Consider the following 22,339-nt stretch of genomic DNA (forward strand, 5'->3'; position numbering starts at 1 on the left):
TTTATTATCCTCTCCCATCTTGTCCTCCTAAACGCATAAATAGAAATTTCATTCCCCATCGAGAAGAAAATATTTTCAAAGCTATTTTTGTCAATTAGGAAAGCTGCGATAATAAGTGGGAACGACGCTTAGCTTGCATAAAAGAGAACGCACACATCAAGCAGTAATTGCTTGATTCAACGCTTGCTGCAAAAATAATCATTGGCGCGAAATTTTGGGTACGATGAAAAAATATGCCTCTGATGGAAGGTTTTCGGTAATTACTGTACGTCTGAAACAATAAATTCAGTATTGCCACAAATAATTCGTTCTCATAACAAACACGATGTTATTGCAGTTCGTTTTGCAATTTGACTGAATGCAAATTTTGTTGTTATAACGGAGGGCCCTGGAAATACTGCGGGAATCGCGCTCGATGTTGAAAATCGAGTCCTAATGGCGTCATAACGCCTAACTACGCTATAGTGAATTTATATCTGCGCGCCTATGTATTTATATATATGTTGAAGTGGTATAAGTAGCTATATCTCTATCCACCCTCTCTAGAGCAGTCTGTATGGGAACAGACATAGCTCCTGCTGCATTGATCCACTAGAAAATATAGAAAATAACAGGCCTCTTGCCTATATATCCTCCAACCGATCCAACAATCACGTACGTAGAGCTATTTTCACTTCGGCGATATTCGAAACGGCGAAAAAATTAATTGTGTCGCGTTACACAAATATTCCCTTGGCGTTCGCGCGCGAATATAGAAAACCCTTGCCATGGAACCACCATAATTTCCAACCATTAATAGTTGTAAAATAGTTTGTCGATATTCTATTTAATTTAATTGTACGAGAGCAGCGCGACTAAACCGATTAAAACTTCCCGTTGACCGTGCTTCTATGGAAAGTTATATTTTCGATAGCAGTGTATAAGTGTATTACAAGCAAAATATATGTATATATATATATATATATATATGTATGTATATATATTCGCCATAAATTGGTAGCAGACGTTAAACGAAACAACTACGCCGAAATAATTTAAATGTTCAAAGTTATGTTAACATGCAATTGTAGTTATAAATACATATACATATACTTGGCCTTGTGTAAAATTCCCTCGTTCCATGCTCTTTTTTCTATCTCGCGTTATATACGAGAGGATAGAGTGTCTCTGGAAAGTTTTTGAAAAAAATATAAGAGGCGGTAATACTTTTGATTAGTTATTTTTTCCTGTTGCACGCTCGCTCTGGACGTAGCAGCGTTGAAGAGGTTAAAGTAGGGGGGGGGGGAGAATAGCAATACCGAGGGCGTTCGTCTGAGTTGGATGTATGGAAGCGATTAATTATTCCGTTTCATATAATTCAGAATCGATCCTCGGGGGTAGCTGCGGCGAGTGGGCTTGGGCCACGTGAGTAAAGAGGGCATAGAACATTTATAAAGTCGGAAATATACGGGCACTTTGGTCCCGCGACTTTTGCGCTCGGTACGCTTTAACCCCGCGCGCAGCCAAGCAAACGGCGAGCAGTAAGCGGTAGCGGCGAATTGACGAGAAGACAGACACGTTTACACGCCTATTACAATACGCCACAAACTCGTCGCTCTGTGCTCCGCTACTTACACACACACGCTAACGCGCTCGTAATCAGCGTACACTCGGCTGCTAACGTTTGAAAACAGCGGAGAGCGAACGAGGGGAAGAGCATCGCGCGCACGGGGGGAAAAAACTAACTGCGGAGACCAACTTTCAAAGTTCTCGCTCGGCGATTAATAATAAAGCTTTGCTTTCCGCCTGTCGATAGAAAATAACAACTATAATAATTCCGTTTGGATACGAGAACACACGAGCTGCAGTGTATTACGCACAAATAGACCACGACAGTGGACGCGATACACCTACTCTCTTCTTCAGCTTCGCATAAACTTTTCCACCCTTGCCCCGAGAACATGATTCTTCCCGTACAACTCGCACTTCCAACTTAACCCTGGAACTATCGTTCATCTCCCTTTGCTTTTAACCCTACGCTCTCTCCTCCTCCGCCGAGATACGTCGCTGCATCGATGTACACACGGACACGCGCGCGCGCACACTCGAGTATTTAATATATGTACATATATCTGGTATGACGAAAGCACCGGTTCAATCCATACTTTAAAAGCCAAGTTTTTTCAATCGATAAACTTTAACTAATATTTTATGTGCGGCTCTCGAGAAATTATTCATGCAACGAAAAGTTTCTTATATGAATATTATACATATTTTCTAGGTTATATATACATATACACACGTATGTACAGTTTGCTCGTGTTGGTCTATACGAGACTATAGCTATATATAGTGCGACTGTGTTAATATCTCATGTAGCGATCGTACAGTTATCCTGATAATTGGATGAAGGTTATCGGTAACGCGTTGCTCTCTGCATCGAGTATATGCTTAGGCTGAGAATCAAGGGGGAGGTGTTTCGTACGAAAATACTTTTGTCCTGCCGCGAGTCCCTTGGGATACATCGCGCGTTAAGGGAATTTTCGGCCCGTTGTGCTCGTGCGTTCCGCGACGCGACGGACGCCCGCGAGACAGCGGCGTCTCGCGCCGCGCCACTTTGATTCCAAGATCGGATTAGAATAATTCGGCCAGAGCCAGACTCGAGAACGAATTAGTTTTCCTGGAATTAATCGGGTGCATTAATCCAATCAAGTCGCAGCGGAATCGATTTAAATTCAATCGAGTCGGCACCCCCGTTAAATTAAATCGCACCAACGATATTGCACGTACATCGTGCTTTTAATCGACTCGAATTAGGACCGAGCACGTTAATTGCCTACGGATACTGCAATGGAAATGCACCCCCCCCCCCTCCCCTCCCTATTGCTACCGGATGGTCGAAGGTCTCATCCGCGTGCCCTTATTCGTCATAGAACCAATCGAGCCGGTAGATATCCACTGGTAAACAAATACGCTTGCTTCTTGCGGTGTGTGTGTGTGTCCATGCGTCAAATATGGACAAACTCTCTCTCTCTCTCTCTCTCTCGGAGAACGGATGTATTTCACACACGAATGCAACGGAGATTTAACGCCAAAGATTCTCCCTTCCCGAGTACAATCCCCCCCCCCCCTCCCCTCCCTTCATCCGGCAGCATAGAAGCACATAAATAAGACAAGAGACTGCGCGCTCGATTTTTTCGCACTCTCGACAAAGCAAAGTGAAGATCGAGTGTTGTTATTAAAATTTTATAAGAAATTTCTGGGAGAAACGTACGCTGTATCCATTCTGCGTTTCTCCGTTTCTATAATAGAGTATATAGCATAATCCTTCGCTCTGCATGGCGTGCGATCATGCTCGGGGAATCTGATTGATGAACTCTGCATGAGAGCTCGCCTGCCTCCGAATAGGAATCATTAACTCTCCGAGTAATTTCACGTCAAATTAGACAATCGTTTTATAAGAGACCGCGCTACGCTGGCAGAGATTTCTCGCGGAAAAATCTTTGCGAATTCTTTTGCAAATAGAGAAGCGTTATTGATTAAATCGTAAAAATTCTGCCGTTGAGAAATTGCAGGGAACAGCGGGACGACCACGACGACTCGCGTCCTTGGAGAATAAAGAAGCTGCCAGTGGGGAATTAAGCGATTAAACGCGCGAGGCGTAGTGTGTTGGCGTGCGTTGGTGTGTCGGTGGTGGTGCGCTCGAGCGAGTCAAAGCTTCCGAAAGGTTCGAGCGTGAACCACAGGCTTGAAAATAGCAGCGAGCAGCGGCCGCGTTATTGTTGAGTTTAGTGAAACTGGAGTTTAAATATCTGCCGGATGTTTGGCGTGTATATCACTTCGTAAATTTAAGTTTTACGGTCGTTCGCGCCGCGTTGCTTTCCTCTCTCTCTCTCTCTTTCTCTCTGCCTACACCCCTTCGTCACCCTCTTTGGACACCTCTTCCTGTCCATTCGCATGCCACGAACGAAACTGTGATAATGGATCGTACCGAAAGTATTAAGGTTTATATATATATATATATATATATATATATATATGTATAGCAGAGTCAATTTACTGCTTTCCAAGGAAGAACCGAAAAAACTGTATAATCTCCTATGGGAGAAAAATATCGAAAGCAACGTCGTTTCTTTGGATTGATTTTCGTGGAAATTGTCGGATGGGTGTGGTGGGTGGTGGATGAAGGAGGGATCGATGGAATCGTAGGAAGAGAAAGGCTTATGCCTCGATAATTCAGAGGAAGTAATGAGTATTGTCTTGCATGGGCACATTGGGAATCGCATTAGAGGTCCTCTCCGTGATTGGGAGAGCGAGTCACACGGATTGGAGGAACAGCCGCGTTGTAGAGGATTTCGGGTTAGGTCCAGCCCCGCCAGCAACGGCAAATCTTGTACGTACTATACAAACCATGGTATATATCTGTGCGGAAGGTACACGTTTCTAATACATAGTTCAGTACTCTATCTACATACGTGTGAGTCAACATCGTCGTACTCTCTAGCATGTGGGGTCGCTAGAGCTGGTCAGGTCTCACCCCTTTTCCACCCTCGTCCCTTTTCACCCTACCAATTGAGCAGACAAGAGAAGCTGCGGAGCTATGCACGTTTATACGCGCGCGCGCGCATGTGTGTGTACATAACACACAGGATCGTTATACGAGTGTGCGTTTTGTGCGTAGATACGCGTTCGGCAAAGTCCACGTGTTTCACTCGGTATCCTGTTATCTCTCCTCTTTCTCTCTCTCTCTCTCTCTCTCTCTCTCTCTCTCTCTCTCGCTAAACACGCCTTTGTGTACGTAGATTCACACCCCCTCCCCCCCCCCCTCCTCCGGCCATCCGTGCGAGTGTGTATACATGCATGCACGTTTGTCGCTCCTCTGCTTGCGGCTTACTGCAGCCCCCGGGACATTATTCAGCGGATAATCCATTCCTTATATATTAAATCCGAAGAACGATCTATTGGCTCGATAGATCACTCGGCTCGAAATTCGTCGCGTGAATACCCGGCTATTCTCCTTGTCCTGGCAAGAATCGAAAGAAACTCGATCCTACTTCCAGCGGAAATACGCCAATGTTTCACGCTTTCGATAATACGCCGAGGTATATATATACGTATACGTGCGATATATGTGTGTGTGTGTGTATGCGTATCTTGGAGCCTTCTTCTTGGCGTTCGCCATGTGCACCCGGTATTTTTGTCTAGGACAATATATACGAAGGAATATCTCGTTGATTAAAATAACGCTATATACATGCACGTGCAAATTTTCCCATGCTGCGAATCGTTGCGAATAATCTGTTGCATTATTTAGACGAGTCTCATCGTCCATTGGATTTTATTAAATTTCCTCGAAAGAATTGTTAGTCTTGCTAAAAATATGAAAATCAATAAGCGGGACGGAGAACGAAAGGTGTACAGAGTGGAGAACGGCAAGAGCGATGTGTGCGACCGGATCAAAATGATCAATTTATCGCTGACGAAATTATGAACAATTGATACGTCCACTGTAAGAAACTAAAATTGATCGCATTTATAGGCATAAATTTATCCGCTAATCCTATAATAAATAAGCCACTGCTGGAAATATTTTGCATTAATTTCGGAGGGTAGGCCGAAAAGCGATCGAAGCGGAGATAATCTGTTCGGCTTTCCACATATTGACTATCAGCGATACTGAATGTTTTAAGGCATTATAAATTTCCACTTGTAACGCTCCTACTATATAAATATTGCATTATCCTGATAAATTTGGTGATTTCCACGTGTCGAAAGCCCTAAATTATTTTCCTTCCCGGGGAAATTCAGCTTTTTGATTTAGCGACGAGGCGATCCTTATAATTTCAATAAACCTGAAATTCCCAGAAGTCCGTTCCGGGAGGCCACTCAACTCCGTTGAAATAATACACAGTGAGAAGTATTTATCCGAGGAAAGCTAGCTGTTCTCTGTAGCGTATTGGGGTGGTAATGGGTAAGGGGACGGGGGGATGGTAGGCGTGAGACACACCGTGCTTTAGGACCCGCCAGAGAGAGAGAGAGAGAGAGAGAAGGCGGAGGGAGAAAAAAGAGAAAAGAGGTTCTTCATGTCCAAGCACAAATATACAGTGAGAACGTTGTTCCCTCGGTATATATTCTTATCTCGGATGACTCAGCCAGCTGAAAACTTGAGAAAATAACGCCATTCGAGAAATCCGATTTAATTTATTATTCTAGGCTATTCGCGAATGAGAAAAAAGAGTGGTGGTGGTATGTACAAGCAGCAGCAGCAGAAGAAGAAGAAGATGGTTTATTATTAGAAATGTATCGAACATCAGAGACAGGAACATTGTGGTTGAAATGATCGGTGCTACCTGTGGCACGTTGGAAAAAGAAGAGAAGGGCGAGTAAAGAGAGAATAGGGTGGCCGGTGGTATAGTAGTAACGGCGCACGGTGTCATCGGGTTGACGTGGCGTTGCGGAACGTGAGATGTGAAGTGGAAGCGAGAGAGAGAGAGAGAGAGAGAGAAAGGAAGGCTAAAAAGCATCGCTTCGGGCCGAGTGTCCAAACGACAGAACGAACGAACGAACGTTTCGTTAAGCGATAATGACGAGCCAATAACAGAATGCGTCAACAGACTGGCCGGTCGTGCCTGTGTAAACGCAAAACAATCCGATTCTCGCGTATATACACGTTCTCTATTCGCACGCGTACAAATAAGCGAGAGAGAGAGAGAGAGAGAGTTGCTACTGTGTTGCGAGCAGAGCGCGTGCGATCCGGGGTGCCGGCATCAATTTATCGTAAATAAATAAATCTATTCAACCGCGCGAGCGCACGAGCCCCGAGCCACGAGCCGAGCGACACGGGACAGGGACACCACCAACAACACCTCTACCACACATCCCGTCTCGTCTCTCACCCCAACCTAAATAGATCCCTCCTCGCACGCGCGCTTTTCCTACTCTCTTTCTCTTTCAACGCGAATACACGCTCTCTCTCTCTCTCTCTCTCTCTCATGCTTGCGCTCGTAAGCCAACGTTATTATACACTTCACATATATATGCATACATGTATCGAGCTACGAAATTTTGTTCATTTGCATACGAGGCAAATCAAAGCTTCATTAATTATTCGTGCCCTTTACGCTTTGGAAAGCAAGCGAGCACCAAGATACGATATGTATAAGGATATAGGCTATAAAGCTAGAGGGAATATCGAAACGGGAGTTTAAACATTAGGCCGTTGAATTTTGTATCAGCAAGCCTCGTGCTCGTGTACAAGCTTAAATCGGCTGTACGGATTGTATGTTGTAACGCGTCAATACTGCAGTTTCGTATGCTTTTCATCGTAAATCTATGTATATGTGTGTAGCTATAGCTGTGTGTTTGTGTATATACGTGCACGCCAGTTTGGATTTGTGACACATTGTATATGGATTAGGCACTACTGCGAGAGCAAAGAGAAACGAGGAATAGGGGGAGGGAGGGAGAGAGAGAGAGAGAGAGAGAGAGAGAGAGCGGAGTGAAATAAATTATGGAAAAGGTACTCGTTAAAAAGATAAAGAACTACTAAAGTGGAGTGGGAGCGAAGAAAATGGAAAATGAAGGTAGGGAGGTAGAGTGGAGGAGGGGAGAGGTAGGGGGCGGAAACGCCTGGGCTGGGGCTGAAGGTGACCTCGTACTGCATAAATTATAGTTTAATATAGCCTCGTTTATAAAATAATAGATTTTCATTTAAATTTAAATGTCGGCCAATTCCATCTACTTTTTTATTTAATTAAAACTTATTTTATTCTATTTCAGCATCGCTGATAAATGAAACGAATTTTTCATTTAATTATCTTTCATTAATTTAATTTAGTTGGTTTTAAAAATTTAATCTACCGTAATTGTATTTGCAATTTTATTTAATTCATTTTAATTTAATCCATGAAGATTGAATTTAGTCTAATTGAATTTAGAATTTAAATTTAGTTGCGATTCTATATGGATTCGTTGAGATTTATGTATCGTGCTTGTGCAGTATACACACACACACACACACGTATACATATACCAACGCGGGGAAAGCGTTTGCAACGGTGAGCAGAGATGAGAAATGACTAAAGAACAAAGATACATAAGATAAGAGTAAAAATACCGAGGAGAGAGAAGGTGGAACAAGATGAGAGTACTATTTATCTACCGATAAAAAATCTAGAGAGAAGAAAACTTTAAATAAACGCCGGTAAGGAAGAAGGAGAGTGAGATGCGTGGAGGGAGGAATAAAGTAAGTAAAAAGAGTTAGGGAATAAATTAAGACGATGGAGATTGCTGGAGAAAAATGATTTTAAGCTGAGATCTGAGGAGGAAAGCGGCGGGGAGCGGAAGTGGAAAAATGCTGCTGTGTACAGCGCGCGAGGCCCTTGCCCGCCGCTTCTTCCAACCTCGAAGGAAAAAAACCTTATACGAGACTATATATACGTAGATAAAATTCATGCGCGCCGTGCGACACATTGTACGACAATTATCACGCATGGTTCGAGCTCTTTCCCGACTGCTCCCTGGCGTCGTATCACCGATGACGTCAAGCGACGACACTCGCAATTTTAAACTCGCCTTTTACATTTCTCACGCGAATCGCTTCACCATTCGCCAGACTCTTCTCTACCGAGCGAGCTATATAGGTTAGCCGTCGTCGTATCTCCAAGGTGGAGGGGGGGGGGGGGGGGGGGGGGGTTCGAGTGGAGTAGAGTATATATAGACGAATCGGTCGGACGGTTTTCCGGCCGCCTTGCACCGAGTGCTCCAACCAACACCCCTCCAGTCGGTTGGTTGCTGCGTGCGCGCGAGAGCGCGACGTTAATTTAGACGAATTTCATTAGAACAAACGAACTTTGCTAATCCGCGCTAATCTCATTAGAAATTTGCCGTGGCGCGTCGCATTCTGGCGAGTGTGCGCGCGCGCGCACCCAGCCCTCCGTCCGCATGCTTCCTCCACACTTCAGTCGCTTTTCTACTTTGCCTGGCCTGCTCCGCTCTGCTCTGCTCTGGCTAGGCTGGATTGGGCTTGCTACGGTATGTACATACCGTGTGCTGTGCTATGGTGGTGGGGCCACTCTATACTGCGGGAGCACACAGGAACAGGAGCCACATTACTATATGTATATGTATATATGTGTAGGAGAGCGACGCAACGACGCCAGTTGACAACGACTCCTCTTCCTCGTTCTAATGGTCGTTTTAGTTGTCGTTGTCGTTGTCGCCGTCGGCGGCAGCGTCGATTTCGTCGACGTCAACGTCGACGTCGCCCTCTCGTGTTGACTGAAATCCCCGTACCCGCGCCACTCCCCTCTCCCCCCTCCTCTCGCCTCACGCCTATATCCTTGCCCTGCAAATATTTGCAGAATTAGCCCCTGTAGACGACTACCCGTAAATTCTCGCTCCAAGCTTCGTGCTAGCTATACTGTGTGTATTCCCCTCTCTCACACACACACACACGCTCCGATACATACGTACCATCGAAACCTCCTTCCTCCTCGAGCTACACTATTTTTCTCCCACTAACTGCATTAACACACGACTTCCAGTCAAAATCTAGCAGCTCCATCTTTTCTCAACTAGCAGAGCGCGCTGTCACTCGTCGCCTCGACTCCCGTAGCATCTCCCGTCAACAAGCCCTCCAGGCAAACTCACCCTAACTTTTCTCCTCTCTCGCGCCCAGCCTTTCGTAATTTTATTGCGAAAAGTACCGAGTCCACTCCGTCGAGTCGAGTCGAGTCGAATTCGGTCTTGTCGTCGTTGGCAGAAAAAACCAAGCAAAGCGGGGAAACAAAATCAAACGCGAGGGTGCAAAAGTAAAAATATGATATCTCGAGAAAAAATACGCCAGGAAGGAGGGGGAGAAAATATCGTGGTGATAAAGTATATAAAATCGCGGTATAGCTCGGTAAGAAGGGAAGAATTGGAATATGAGCTCGTGAAAGATTTAGCGCGAGTAATTTCAAGTCGGTTAATAGCGAGCAATGGCTATGCGGAAAGACGGTAGAAAAAGTGAGTGGTTCGCATTGTAGGAAGGGTGATGAGAGAAAGAGGGAAAGGTGGAGAGGTATATCGCGTACAGAGGCTTATAGCGATATACATACATATATATATATATGTATAAATCAGAAAGCCAGCACGACTCGTGAACGAGTATATACATATATATATATATAATATATACGACGCGCTCGCGCGCGTTCGTCGACACTTTTGGAGAGAGTGGAACGGACAATTAGAAGAAGGGTCTGTGTGTTGAAGGGGGAGGGAGGGAGAAGGAAGACGAGACAGAGTCCAAGAGATTTAGCGGTGAAAGAGAGTAAGCGTAAGCAGCGCTCTCTCTCTCTCTCTCTCTGCGTCAGTATGGTGGTACATGTAATATATAGCGCTGCTGCGTTGGCACAGAGAGACAGAGAGAGAGAGAGAGAGAGAAGCAAGATGTGCATGCAGCTTGAAGGCCTCATTTCCATTAGCGGCATGCATCATAGAAAACTGGCTGGCCAGGCTGCTGCTACACGTCGAAACAAATTGAGATGCAGACTCCGGTGAATAACGTCGTCGCAAGGTGCGCGCGCGCGCTGCCATATAAGGTTGCTTTCGTCTCGGTGCTGTATGGGCCTGTAATGCCTCCGATTCCATCGCTCTGCTTCTTCCTCGCTCGTCTCGCTTCGTCCGCTATCAACTATATCGCTCGTCGCTCGGTTCGTGTCCTGCACACGTGTCTAGTCCCATAGACACACTGGCTCAGCCCACGTAATCCACGGTTATATATCTATATATGTGCACACGACGACTCTGAACGCTCGTTACGCACATTCTTCCGGCAAGTAGCATCGGTTCTAGCGAGCGGCACTCGTTGCTAATTTATTAACGAAATATTAAACAAAGGGACTCGACGATAAGGGGGGAAAATATAGCTAAAGCAAATGAAGCAAACGAGGCGGTTGGAGAGGAGGAATGGACTTTGCAATTTTCTCGTCAATGCACGCGTCAAGCAAGTATCTCGAGCAGCACGGCGCGGCGGAGAGCTACGGGGTGCGTGCGCGTGTGAGTTTAACTGGTCGCGAGAGTCGCATATTCTCAAATGCGAGGCATGGAGGGACACGAGACAATGAAAAATGCACACCGCAGGACGATATACTACTTATGCATCCAACTTGCAACTGCATCGGATTCCGCCTTCCTTCCCTCCCTCCCTCGCTACACCCTCCGGCAAAACGGCCTCTCTGACAACCACCACCCACTGTCACTCTCTTGTCTCTCTGTACTACTCAGAGAAGCCCGAGCGTTCTCTCCGCTGCTCAATAATTCTTTGTGTGGTTTAGTCGGAGCGTCTGCACGTGCATCGCGTTTTCTCCTTCGTCGCGTACACCGGCTTATATATTCTATCAAATTACTCTTTGCGTTTCCTAACCAACCAACCCCCCCCCCCCTCCACCTCCCTCCCTCTCTTCTCATCCTTTGCTATTTCTTACATAACAATATATATATATATATATATAGTATATAGCACCCTCCTCTCGAAGAGAGATCGGGGTACACAAGCCGAGTGCAGGAGAGAGCGCGCAGCCCGCCACTTGGACTCTGCTCGTCGTCGCAGCTCCCGCGCGCAGGCTGCTCCGAGGGATTCATCAGGAGGCATTCCTGATTAGCGACGAAACTTGGGCAACTTCCAATAGACGGAGAGTCGTCTCGTTAAAAGTACAAAAAGAATTTAATTTATTCACGTAATTAATGCTACGGAAAAGCAGCCGTAATTTATCAAATTTTAATGACCCTCCTTGCTAGTCGTGTGGCGTTAAATAATAAAGTGAGAGAGCGCGATATAATGGTATAGTGTGTATGTATGTATCATGTATAGGCGAGTGGAGTGGTAAAGGGAGGAGAAAGGAGAGGGGGGGAGGGGGTGATCTATTAAATATACGACATATGGCTGTCGCACAATAGATCGTCGTGGAATTCTCAAGGGGAATGAGAACGGGACGGAATGAGAAGCAAGGGAGGCTTGATGGAAAATAATTAATCGAATACTCACGCGTTAAGTACATATTCATCGAAATATTTGTCGAAGGACGCGTGACCTTCGAACCGTGCCAGATCGACCCTCGATCGTGTCGCGAGCCAATGGTGGAGCATTAATACCTGATCACCGTGGAACTTTCCCATACTGCGTTGCTGCTCGTGCTACTCTGCGATGTCCTTCCTGGATCATCCTATGGATGTACCATTCTCCGCACTTTCAAATATTCAATAATCCAGCCTCGTATATATATATATATATATATGTATATGATACGAGCAGACTCGGCGATTTTTCCTAACCGAAGCGACCACCGCTGCTGCCACGAATTCTACGAAAACTATTTCTAACAACACACACACACATGTGTGTGTGTGTGTACAGAAAAAGTACGAGACGCGCTTTAATCTTACTAATACAGAGCACTAGGTTTAACCGTAGACAAAACTGTACGCTGCTTTCTCCAATGTATACATACTGCTACATATACTGTAAGTGGGATCCGTTACGCATTCCGAATGCCTTGAAATATTCATGGAAGGGCCGTGTTGCTATACGCTTCCGACTAAATCATTACTCATCTGTCCAATTTCAGGGCTTACCTCGCATACGAGGAATATCGACGACTCTTATGACAAAAAAGTATTTATTTAGCTGCGGACGGCGACAGACGCTATTCGAAGAAAGCTCCGAGAGCCTTCCGAGAATATGGGAGGAAGGGGAAAGTATATGTATTTCTGATTCACGTCTTTTTTGACGTAAAGTTCGATAAAGACCTTGCGTCGCTGCTCTTCTCCTTCCGTCCATCAAACTCTCTTCCCGCCAAGCAAATATATCCTTTTCACACATTGTTTATATTTTTATCGCGAGCCTCGAGAAACGGGATAACGTCGTTCGCGATGCAAACTATCGCTGCTCGTGTGCCTCCAAATTTCCTCTTTTTTCCTTATTCTATATATATATATAAGTGTATGTATAGGAAACTCGTGGAGCGATATAAAACTTTTTCTCGAGCACTCTCAAAGATACTGCACTGGCACACGGTGCGTTGGTCAGGAGAACGCGCTTTGGTACCGTTTGCGCGATGAGTGGGGGAGGGCAATGAAGGAACAGTGAGAGGGGGAGGGGGTTAAAGGAGGCAGCAACAAAATATTAGAAGGGTTTCGCCTCGATACGGGCTGTATCAAACGCGCGGCAGCGTCGATGAGACCCTTAAAAATTAATTTGAAAAGTCAAACGACCTGAGCAGCAGCAGCATTGCGCGCGATCCTTCTACCGACGCGCTATACGTATATATGAAAGTTAGTACCGCTCAGTCAGCGTCGCTATTATAGAAATCGTGTGCGCGCTCGCGCAGAAAACTTTTCAAATGAGCCAACTTTGCGTGTGTCTTGCGCTTTCCGAGCCGGGTCTCTCGCAACCCCTTTTCAAAGCCTGGAAAAAGCTCACATATTAGCAAAGTTGTCGACCGCCAACTGCAGCTTCTCCACTGCCTTCCTTCCTTCCGTCCTTCCTTCCTTTCTTCCCTCGTTCCTTCGCCCTATCCAGCCGTTTCCTCTCCACTGAAATTCCCCAGCCGAAATCATTCCATCCCTGCTCCACTCCAGCCAGCCAGGATACAATGCAATTTTTAATTTTTCACTCTCACGATTCTTAATCGAAGATATTACAAGTTTTCCGCTGCTTTTACGACTTGCAACATTTTTCCACTGGTCTACTTTGAAACTTTTTTAATCTTATGAATAAATGCATCAACACGCTTCGGGTTGTAATGCTTTGAAATATAAAAAGGCCTTTGAGAGACTGCGCAATACGCGCGAGAGAAGAGGAGAGGGAGAGGGGGAAGGGAATTTGGGCAGAGATATCAATTTGCACGCGAGGTATGATTTTTCGAAGGACGGCTGCTTCGCGGAGAAGCAAGGGCGGAGGGGGGGGGGGGGGAGAAGTGCATAAAATTCCAGGAAGCCCGGCGTGATTATAAGCAATATTCTCGCCTTTTGCGAAACTTTACGATCGAACGTACGAATCGTTGATACTCTAATTACAATGTTAAGCCGGCATATGCCCATTTCTGAACACGCACGCACCTTGGCGCTGCCTTCGATTCCTGCCATCTGATTCGCGGAAGAAAAAGCTCTTGGTGCGCGCACGATAATCCCCTTTCTGCTCGCTCAACCAATTTTGACGTACACGTAGAGCTCTCTATAATTTCCCGCATCGTAAATCATAGTCCCAAGTATTGCACGCATATATTACTAATTTTATAGCCAAAGACATTTAAAAATTAATAATCTTCGAGTTCATATGTAATGTAATGATAGTACATACGGACGGAGAGTCGTAGGTGAGTGCACTCTCTGCAGCGAGAGCAGTGATTTATGCCTCCCTGCTACGTCTTCTCCCCCCAAATGATCATGTTCCACGTAAACTTACTGATAAGAACAAACAACCTTTCGAGTATAATCAATTCGCCACGAGGGATCTAATTAAGCATCATCCACTATTTTCTTTTTGTTTCAGGCCAAGTTGTTGGAGTCCTCCCACGCTTGGCTCGGAGCCTCCACCTCCAGTATAGCAGGTGAGTTTCTTCTATCCTTATAATACCATCTCTCTTTAATTTCTACCGATTTTCCTTCGATACTCAGTATTTTCAGATGCGATATATTCTCGAGACTTTTGCCAACTTTTGCAAAAAATGCCAAACTTTACACACGATATATTTATATTAGAACTATATATACGTTACATATATGCTATAACATGTGCTACAAGTTTTTAAATATTTTTTTCATCGTACATTATATATTTGTACCTTTTGATTTGTCGTACGAGTCCTATCTTGATCTTAAAAGGAGGTTGGCGTTAATCCAATAAAGTCGTAAAAGAGTTTGGATAATAAAAAGCGTGCATAGGTTATAGAGCGCAGCGCGCGTGCGCGCGCGCGACTCGCTACGGAGAGGGATAAGGTTAGAGAGGGTGGGGGTAAATAGGTAAGGAACGCTCCGCCGGGAGGAAGAAAGGAAGGAAGGTGAAAGACTTTGTCATTTAGCTCTGCAATAATAAAGCAAAGGAATGCGTTTTTGCTTTATTATAGAAAGCAATTTAGATAGTGGACGAGAAGTGGCCGTCGGGCGTCGCTCGATCGTTTATAATAGCTACGATAACACGATAGTGGCTTATTTTGCTTAGCTTAAATCTATATCCATCTCTCCGATCCCCTATCTCTGTCTTTATATGTTTTTTTTTTAATTCCTATATCTGCTTGTGGAGTGAGAGAGAGAGAGAGAGAGAGAGAGAGAGAGAGAGAGAGAGAGAAAGGAGGGATACAGTTGCATATATAATAGTGACAGAAATATAAATATAATTCAACTCGTAAATAGAGATATTAAACGCGATAGTAGTTGAATTGGCAACCGTGTAAAAACGATTGCATCGTATAGAAATCATGCTGGAAAATTAAATCAATCGTGCGAGAACGATAGCGATGAAGTATTTGTTTGATATGGAATTTATAAATGAGCGTGAATATTTTAAAATTATTTTTTGCTTGTAATGCAATTAAGTAGCTCGTCGCCATCAATCAGTCTTAAAATGGGTCTCTATATTAATTGAATTTATCGCGCTTCGCTAAGGCAGACATCTATAAGAAATCTGTGCTAACGAGCAAATTATTCGATACTTTGCTCTCTCTCTCTCATTCTCACCCGTTCAAACTAAACTTTGCTGGCTGGCGGCCAAATTGTAACGTCGTAATATAAGAATGAGTAATAGCGTTAATACAACATTTTTACTTGATTAGAACTCGGTTAAACTTTTCTGAAGAAAAATGATAAAGGGAACAGAGTAAAATAGTGAGAAGAGAGAGAGAGAGAGAGAGAGAGAGAGAGAGAGAGAGAGAGAGAGAGGTTTGTAACGCACCAAGCGGTACAGCGACGTCGTCGTACTGTTATCTCTGGCTAGCTCTCTATACAAATTTAAGACAATCACTGGGAAAGGAGGGGGAAGGGGAAAAAGGGGAGGAGGGTGAGTAAAATGTTCAATAATACACACATAGGCGTATAAAGAATGAAGGAAATGAAAGTGAAGTAACGATCGCGCGAGGAAATACGAGGAACATTCATTTAGAGTCGCAAATGGCCGACACGCTCCTCTCTCTCTCTCTCTCTCTCTCTCTCCTCCCAACCCCCCCCCCCCCTCCCCCTCCTATCAAGAACTGGCGTTCCCCTACCACTAATACGCCTTATTTTCTTATAGGCATTTGTATGGATGTTAGCAGCCTGCCATTATTATTCATACGATGTCTGCGTATCGACCGTGGACTATACATATAGTAATTGCAACTATACATATCTTATCGCGTTCTTGTTGCATCGCTCGACTCTGTCGAGTTGCATTTAATATAGCACCACCAGGACTCTACCACCTCTCTCCCCTCCATCCCTCTCGCTCCCTTTCCCTCTCTCTCTCTCTCTCTCTCTCGCACTCACTCTTATTCTAACTAACTAAGTATCTTCACTGTCAAAAACCATCAGCTTCCTTTAGTATATTTACTACCTTCTACCCGTGTACCACCTATAATTCAATTGGAATTTAATTAAAAGCCTTAATTGCTACCGAATAGAGACAATTTGAGCTTTAATGCTTTTCTATTTCATCTTTATCTTGTACTATAACTATACCCCACACACCCCTTTCTTGTCTCCCCTTGGATAAAATTTACTTCCCCACCCCCCCCCCCACCCCCACCCACCCACTCTCTTCCGTTATTCATCTTCGTGTTCTAAAACTTAAAAACTTACGAGTAAGCCAACATCAATTTTTAAGCGCTAAATTAAAATACGTTCGAGAACATTTAGCATTTTAATACATTACAAAATTTTAATGCCACTTAAAAACCTCTTCCACGGAGTAAAATTAAATTTCCTTATTTCTTGAAATATGTATTAAAAATGAGTTTTAGTAAACTAGAAAGCGCCTTCCTTTCTTCCAGATGAAAATCGAGAAATAATCATTTCTGTCCTGCCTCGTTTAAATTCTTTCGGCGACGATAAAGGCCGGGTGGTAGTGGGTACGCGATTCCGCTCTTTCTTTCGACGAAGAAGGAGGCAAAGAGTGGTAGAGGCTAAATTTTCCGAATTAAGAGAACCATGATATACCTGCTGTATACGCTATACATACACATAGTAGCCGCTTTGCGCGGAGTAAGAAAGAGAGCGTTCTTGGACTCGAGAGAAGGAGGGATCTGTATCCCCGTTGCGCGGTGGAGAATAAAAAGAGGAAAAGCTAGCGAGAAAAGGGAGGAGGGAGCGTGCGCTGCGCTGGATCGCTCGCTCGCTCGAGGAACAGCGTTACGGCGTATCGAGTTGAACGAAAGCACGAAAGAACGAAAGAACGAACCGCTGATGTTTTCTAGCTGATTATACAACCCTGCTGAAGCTGAAGGCACCAACGTGGACGCGGCACGATCTGCAGGAGGCCATCGAGGCAGTGGTCACCCAGAAGATGCGTTTCACCCAGGCGTCGAGCAAGTACGGGATACCGAAGGGCACGCTCTACGACAACATCCTCGGCAAATCCAAAAGAATGATGGTCCTGGAGGAGGCGGGCCTCGATGCCAGCGAGGAATCCGCCGTGCTCGAATTCTGCTGCGACATCAGCGTCAGCCCGTACAATCGCCGAACTAAAAAGTCCCTAAACGCTATACTAACCTTCGTCGAGAAGCTCAGGCGAAAACGCGATCCTGGCTTCGTATTTACCGGCCTCTCGGGCTTCCGATGGTGGTGGGCTTTCTGCAAGAAACACTCCATAGTCTCTCTCTATTTCAATGACGAGAATGAAAACGAATGACGCTATCGTTGCCGCCGGCGAGCACGCTCGAGCGCGTCCTAACCTTAGCTGTTTACTTTTTTTCTGTCGCTCGAGCCTCGGGGCAAAAACCACTCGCACAAACCAAACACAAGTATATCCCCATGACCAGGATACTCGAGGATCGATAGACGCAATCATGCAATTTTCTTCTTTTTCTTCTTCTTTAATTCATCTATCAATTACGCGTACATATATATGTATGTATATATATATATATATATATTACGGCCCTCGCTGTTGCTGCTGCTGTTACTGCGTCACCCTGACCGATGACAATGCGTCAATATTACCAACTAAACCTTACGCTGTCGTCTGGCCAGCTTGTCGTATTTTAGCCAATTTATAGCCGATGAAATTAATATCTGGGGTGAGTTTGTATCATCCTCCTTAACGATAAAATTCTCTGCTCTGCGTTATAATACAATGTTGTGTATCGCTGGCGCGTGGTTAGCGTAAAGCTTTCGTTATTAGTTTAAGCTATCAATATCGTCTCCATTATTGATAATAATTAGTTGTCACAAACCCATATTGAGCAATAGGGATCGATACGACGAGCGCGCATCGTCGTCACTGCACTTGTTTATGCATATTTACAATATACTCGGTAGATATAATAAACTGGATAAAAAAAACGTAGCCGCGTATGCAGAATAAATAAAAACCCTCAAGCTTTATCCAAATTTCTTCCTATACCCCATACTGTATTCCATGAACCATGCAGCAGTCAGCGTTCGCTCTTGTCTATTGCACTTTGACTCGTTTGTAACTGAATTTTATCGGGTGGGGGGTTTCATTTTTCTAAAACCGATTTTTTTAAATGGTAAAAGTCAATCGACCACGCGGCTGTAATGCAATCGGTACTGGGTAAACTGTGACTAAAGAAAGGAAACGAGATTAAACGGTATGAAACGGACACTGTCCTCCTCATACTCGAGTCTACCAGCTTGGAGGTTATGTGGCACCCTGCTGGACTAATCCAACATGGCCGTTCTCAGGAGCGACAGCAGCGCTCGGCCTAACAAATTGTCTTCCAGCGATTTAAATACTCGCGATTAAGAACCCAGCAAGACGTACATGATGATCATGACGTGATAGACTTATTTTATTCAAACTATACAGCAAATTGATGAAAACTTATTTGAAATAAATAAAATGAACTCATATTTTAGTAAAGTTGCTGTTTCGTTATGTGCGAAATGTATTTAAGACGTTTATTGTAAAATAATTTGCTAAATCTTACATCCCCAGCAGTTCGCATATAACGGACATGACATGATGAATTTATTTTATTCAAACATTACAGCAAATTAATGAAAACTTATTTGAAACAAATAAATTGAACTCATATTTGAGTAAAGTTGCTGTTTCTTTATGAGCAAAATGTATTTAATATACATGATTGTAAATTACTTTGCTAAATTTTGCATAAATTTTGCTGCTTCGACAATCATCAATTTGACACAGAATGTTGGTGCTTAATGTGTAGCAAATCTGATGAAAAACATAATTACGATATTTGCATGATTTTGTTGAATCAACCTATTTACCACTTATTGCATCAAATAAGTATTACTCTTAAAGTAGAGACAATATTAATACAAGGCATATCTAAAATATGTTGTAAATCTAATATGTAAAAATGTAATCTCTTTATAACAAGTTTATTTTTCTTCATCTTGAGTCAATATTGTTGTATAAAATACATGTAAATAAAACATGATATTATGAAACAAATATTTGCTTTAAACGTGATTATAGATCATGATGTAAATTTCAATACCAAAAGTTATATTATAAAATTCTACTAAATATTACTTCAATTTTGTAAGTTTTCTATATTTTCAAAAGTAGATGAAAATTTTACAAAAACTTAATTTAAAAAACTGCAACTGTCATGCGTAATAACTCAGAAAAATTATTACTCTGATGAGTTACAATTTCTTCAACTTGTTTAGTCTCGCTTTGGTGTTCATCGGTCGATGAAGTGAAAAGTGATAAGTTCTATTCGTACTAGTGAGCAGTTTTATTAGGGAACCCTAGGAATATAAGCAATCGGTAAGTATTTTCTTTTTGTAATACATATATATTTATTATTTCAATAGTAGTATTTTGTAGGAAAAATTATTCAATTTTTATCAATATGATGCGCAATCGTAGCAAAAAATCCTTTATTATTATTTCCACAGATGCTGCCAAAAAGATTAAAACACTTGATAAATTTAATAGGGATGTATTCAAGTCAAATTTCCAAGAAGCATTGAGATCATATAAACAAATAGCGAGGAATGCAAGAGGTACTAATAAAAAAGGGCAAAAACGGAAGCGTGCAGACGAGGAAAAGGAACTGTTTCCTGATGAAAACGATTCTGCCCATACTTTAAGCGATTAAAAAAATAATTAATATTTTATAATATTTTAACATACTTTATTTTTGTAATATTATTTTATAGTATTTAAATAAATTTTAAGTAAATTTGTCGTAAAATTAAGTTGTAAATTTCATAGCAATTTACCTATAACACATGTAGAGTTAGGTTGCAGTAAATTGTACGAACATTTTGCTACACGAAATGTAGCAAGTTTATATCAAATTTATCTACACTTTAATACACAAAATATAGTAAAATTTACTTCAAATTTGTCTACATTTTACTACAAGAAATGTAGTAAAATTTACTTCATATTTATCTAAATTTTGCTACACAAAATTTATGGAACGTTTGCAAGATTTTGTGGACATTGCGTTTGTTGATATTATGATGCAAATTTGCTGTAAACGATGCGAAATTTATTTTTCTCATTGATATTCCCAATTATGAGTAAATGTTTCGATTATTATTTTCAGTAGGTTATGTGGCACCCTGCTGGACTAATCCAACATGGCCGTTCTCAGGAGCGACAGCAGCGCTCGGCCTAACAAATTGTCTTCCAGCGATTTAAATACTCGCGATTAAGAATCGATGCATTCCAAGTGGCCTTTCCATTACTTTCTACGACTTATTTTATAATATAAATGATACTCCAAGCTCGTAGCGTAATAGTCTCGATAGTAATTTTATCTCAAATTGAACGGCAACACTACTACGACATTCCAATTTTGCTCGTGCGTGTTTTTTTCTTCCAATAGCACTATTCTAGGGCATTAATACGTATACACGAAAGAGTGTACGTTCACACCATTCGTAGCTATCGCTCAAATAGTATATATACATATACGTACGATGGTTTTTCTTCTCTCTTACCCAATTCTTTCCTGTCAATTAACATAGACTAAAAAATTTCCTCGCGTAACGCGTTACAAAACAATGTGACATTAGAATTAAAAATGTTTAATATTTATATACACGGTATTTTTGTAATCCCTTAATGTAAGACTGTTACTTTTTAACTCATAGCCTAACGATAAACGTCGATCTTTAAAGTGCGACACGTCGTTAAAACTTTAGTGATTATTGTTGTATTATTGCAAAATGACAGCGTTGTAATATTCGTCAGTTTCAATTTATTTTTTATATTATATTCCTATAATGGATAATTGAAACGAGTAATCCCAATGATAATTAATTTTTAACAAGGTTGATACGATTATTATATAGTATATACAATAGGTATAGCGATGTATCAGAGTGCTGCGCATGTAAAGCAAAGGTGCGATCATTTTTAATAAATTTCTAGTGCAGCAATGCAACCTGTACATATATACTGTATAGTATATACAATATCGACAATAAGGATTCTTGAACGTATAATAGTTTACGAAAGCTAATCAAGCGACGGTGCTCTCAAAGCTTATTATTATTTTGTTCTCAGACGATAATAAACGAAATGTTGAAAATTCTGTAAATACATTATGAGACTTATTTCTTTAGGAATAAGCGCGATAACAATTATAAATGGAGATGTTGCCGTTTGCTTTATCGAAAAAGGGAGAGAGTCGGAGGATTGGATGAAGGAAGAGAAAGAGGACACAAGAAAAATGTAAAAATTATTCGAGACAGACAGAAAATTAGCCTGATTCTAATCCAGTGGATTGGGTCGTCTACGAATAGATGGTAATTTGCTTGTATTCTACGCGCGCGTATTATCCAATTATTTATATTAATCGCTAAATCGGAGGGAGCTTAATTAAATCCAATTATATAAAGTGAGACTGTAGGAGGAAATAGAGTTCGTCCGTAGAATTTGCAGCGTTGCTAGATACGATTAATGTCACCCTCCAACGGCGCTCATTACGTTTTCCGCCACGAGCGATCGGCCATCGTCGATAAATTCTATTTTCTCACGATTCTCGTTAGCCCCAGAGAAAAGCAGGCCTCCTCCTCCTCCTCTTATTTTTTTCCCCTCTTTTTTTTTTTTTTTTTTTTTTTTTTTTTTTTTTTCATTTTACCCCTGAAATTATTTCATTGACGGCGAGAGTTGGAGCTGTATGGAGCATAGGCAGAATAGCTCGCGTCCGCGCTACTGAGAGCGAGAGAG

General features: G+C 42.6%; 1 protein-coding gene across 2 annotated transcripts in view; it reads left to right on the forward strand.

Annotated features, from left to right (window-relative positions):
• The window catches only part of LOC136773077 (protein bric-a-brac 1-like), a 196,757-nt gene that overhangs the window by 163,366 nt on the left and 11,052 nt on the right, over positions 1-22,339 (forward strand). For both annotated transcript variants that reach the window (XM_066726458.1, XM_066726459.1), the window contains exon 6: positions 14,516-14,573. In XM_066726458.1, coding sequence (XP_066582555.1) covers positions 14,516-14,573 — 58 coding nt within the window. The remainder of the gene's footprint in view (positions 1-14,515; positions 14,574-22,339) is intronic.

Source organism: Prorops nasuta, unplaced genomic scaffold (assembly GCF_024137725.1).
Source record: "Prorops nasuta isolate Cenicafe-Biocafe unplaced genomic scaffold, Cenicafe_Pnas_1.2 PNAS00004, whole genome shotgun sequence".
Lineage (NCBI taxonomy): Eukaryota > Metazoa > Arthropoda > Insecta > Hymenoptera > Bethylidae > Prorops > Prorops nasuta.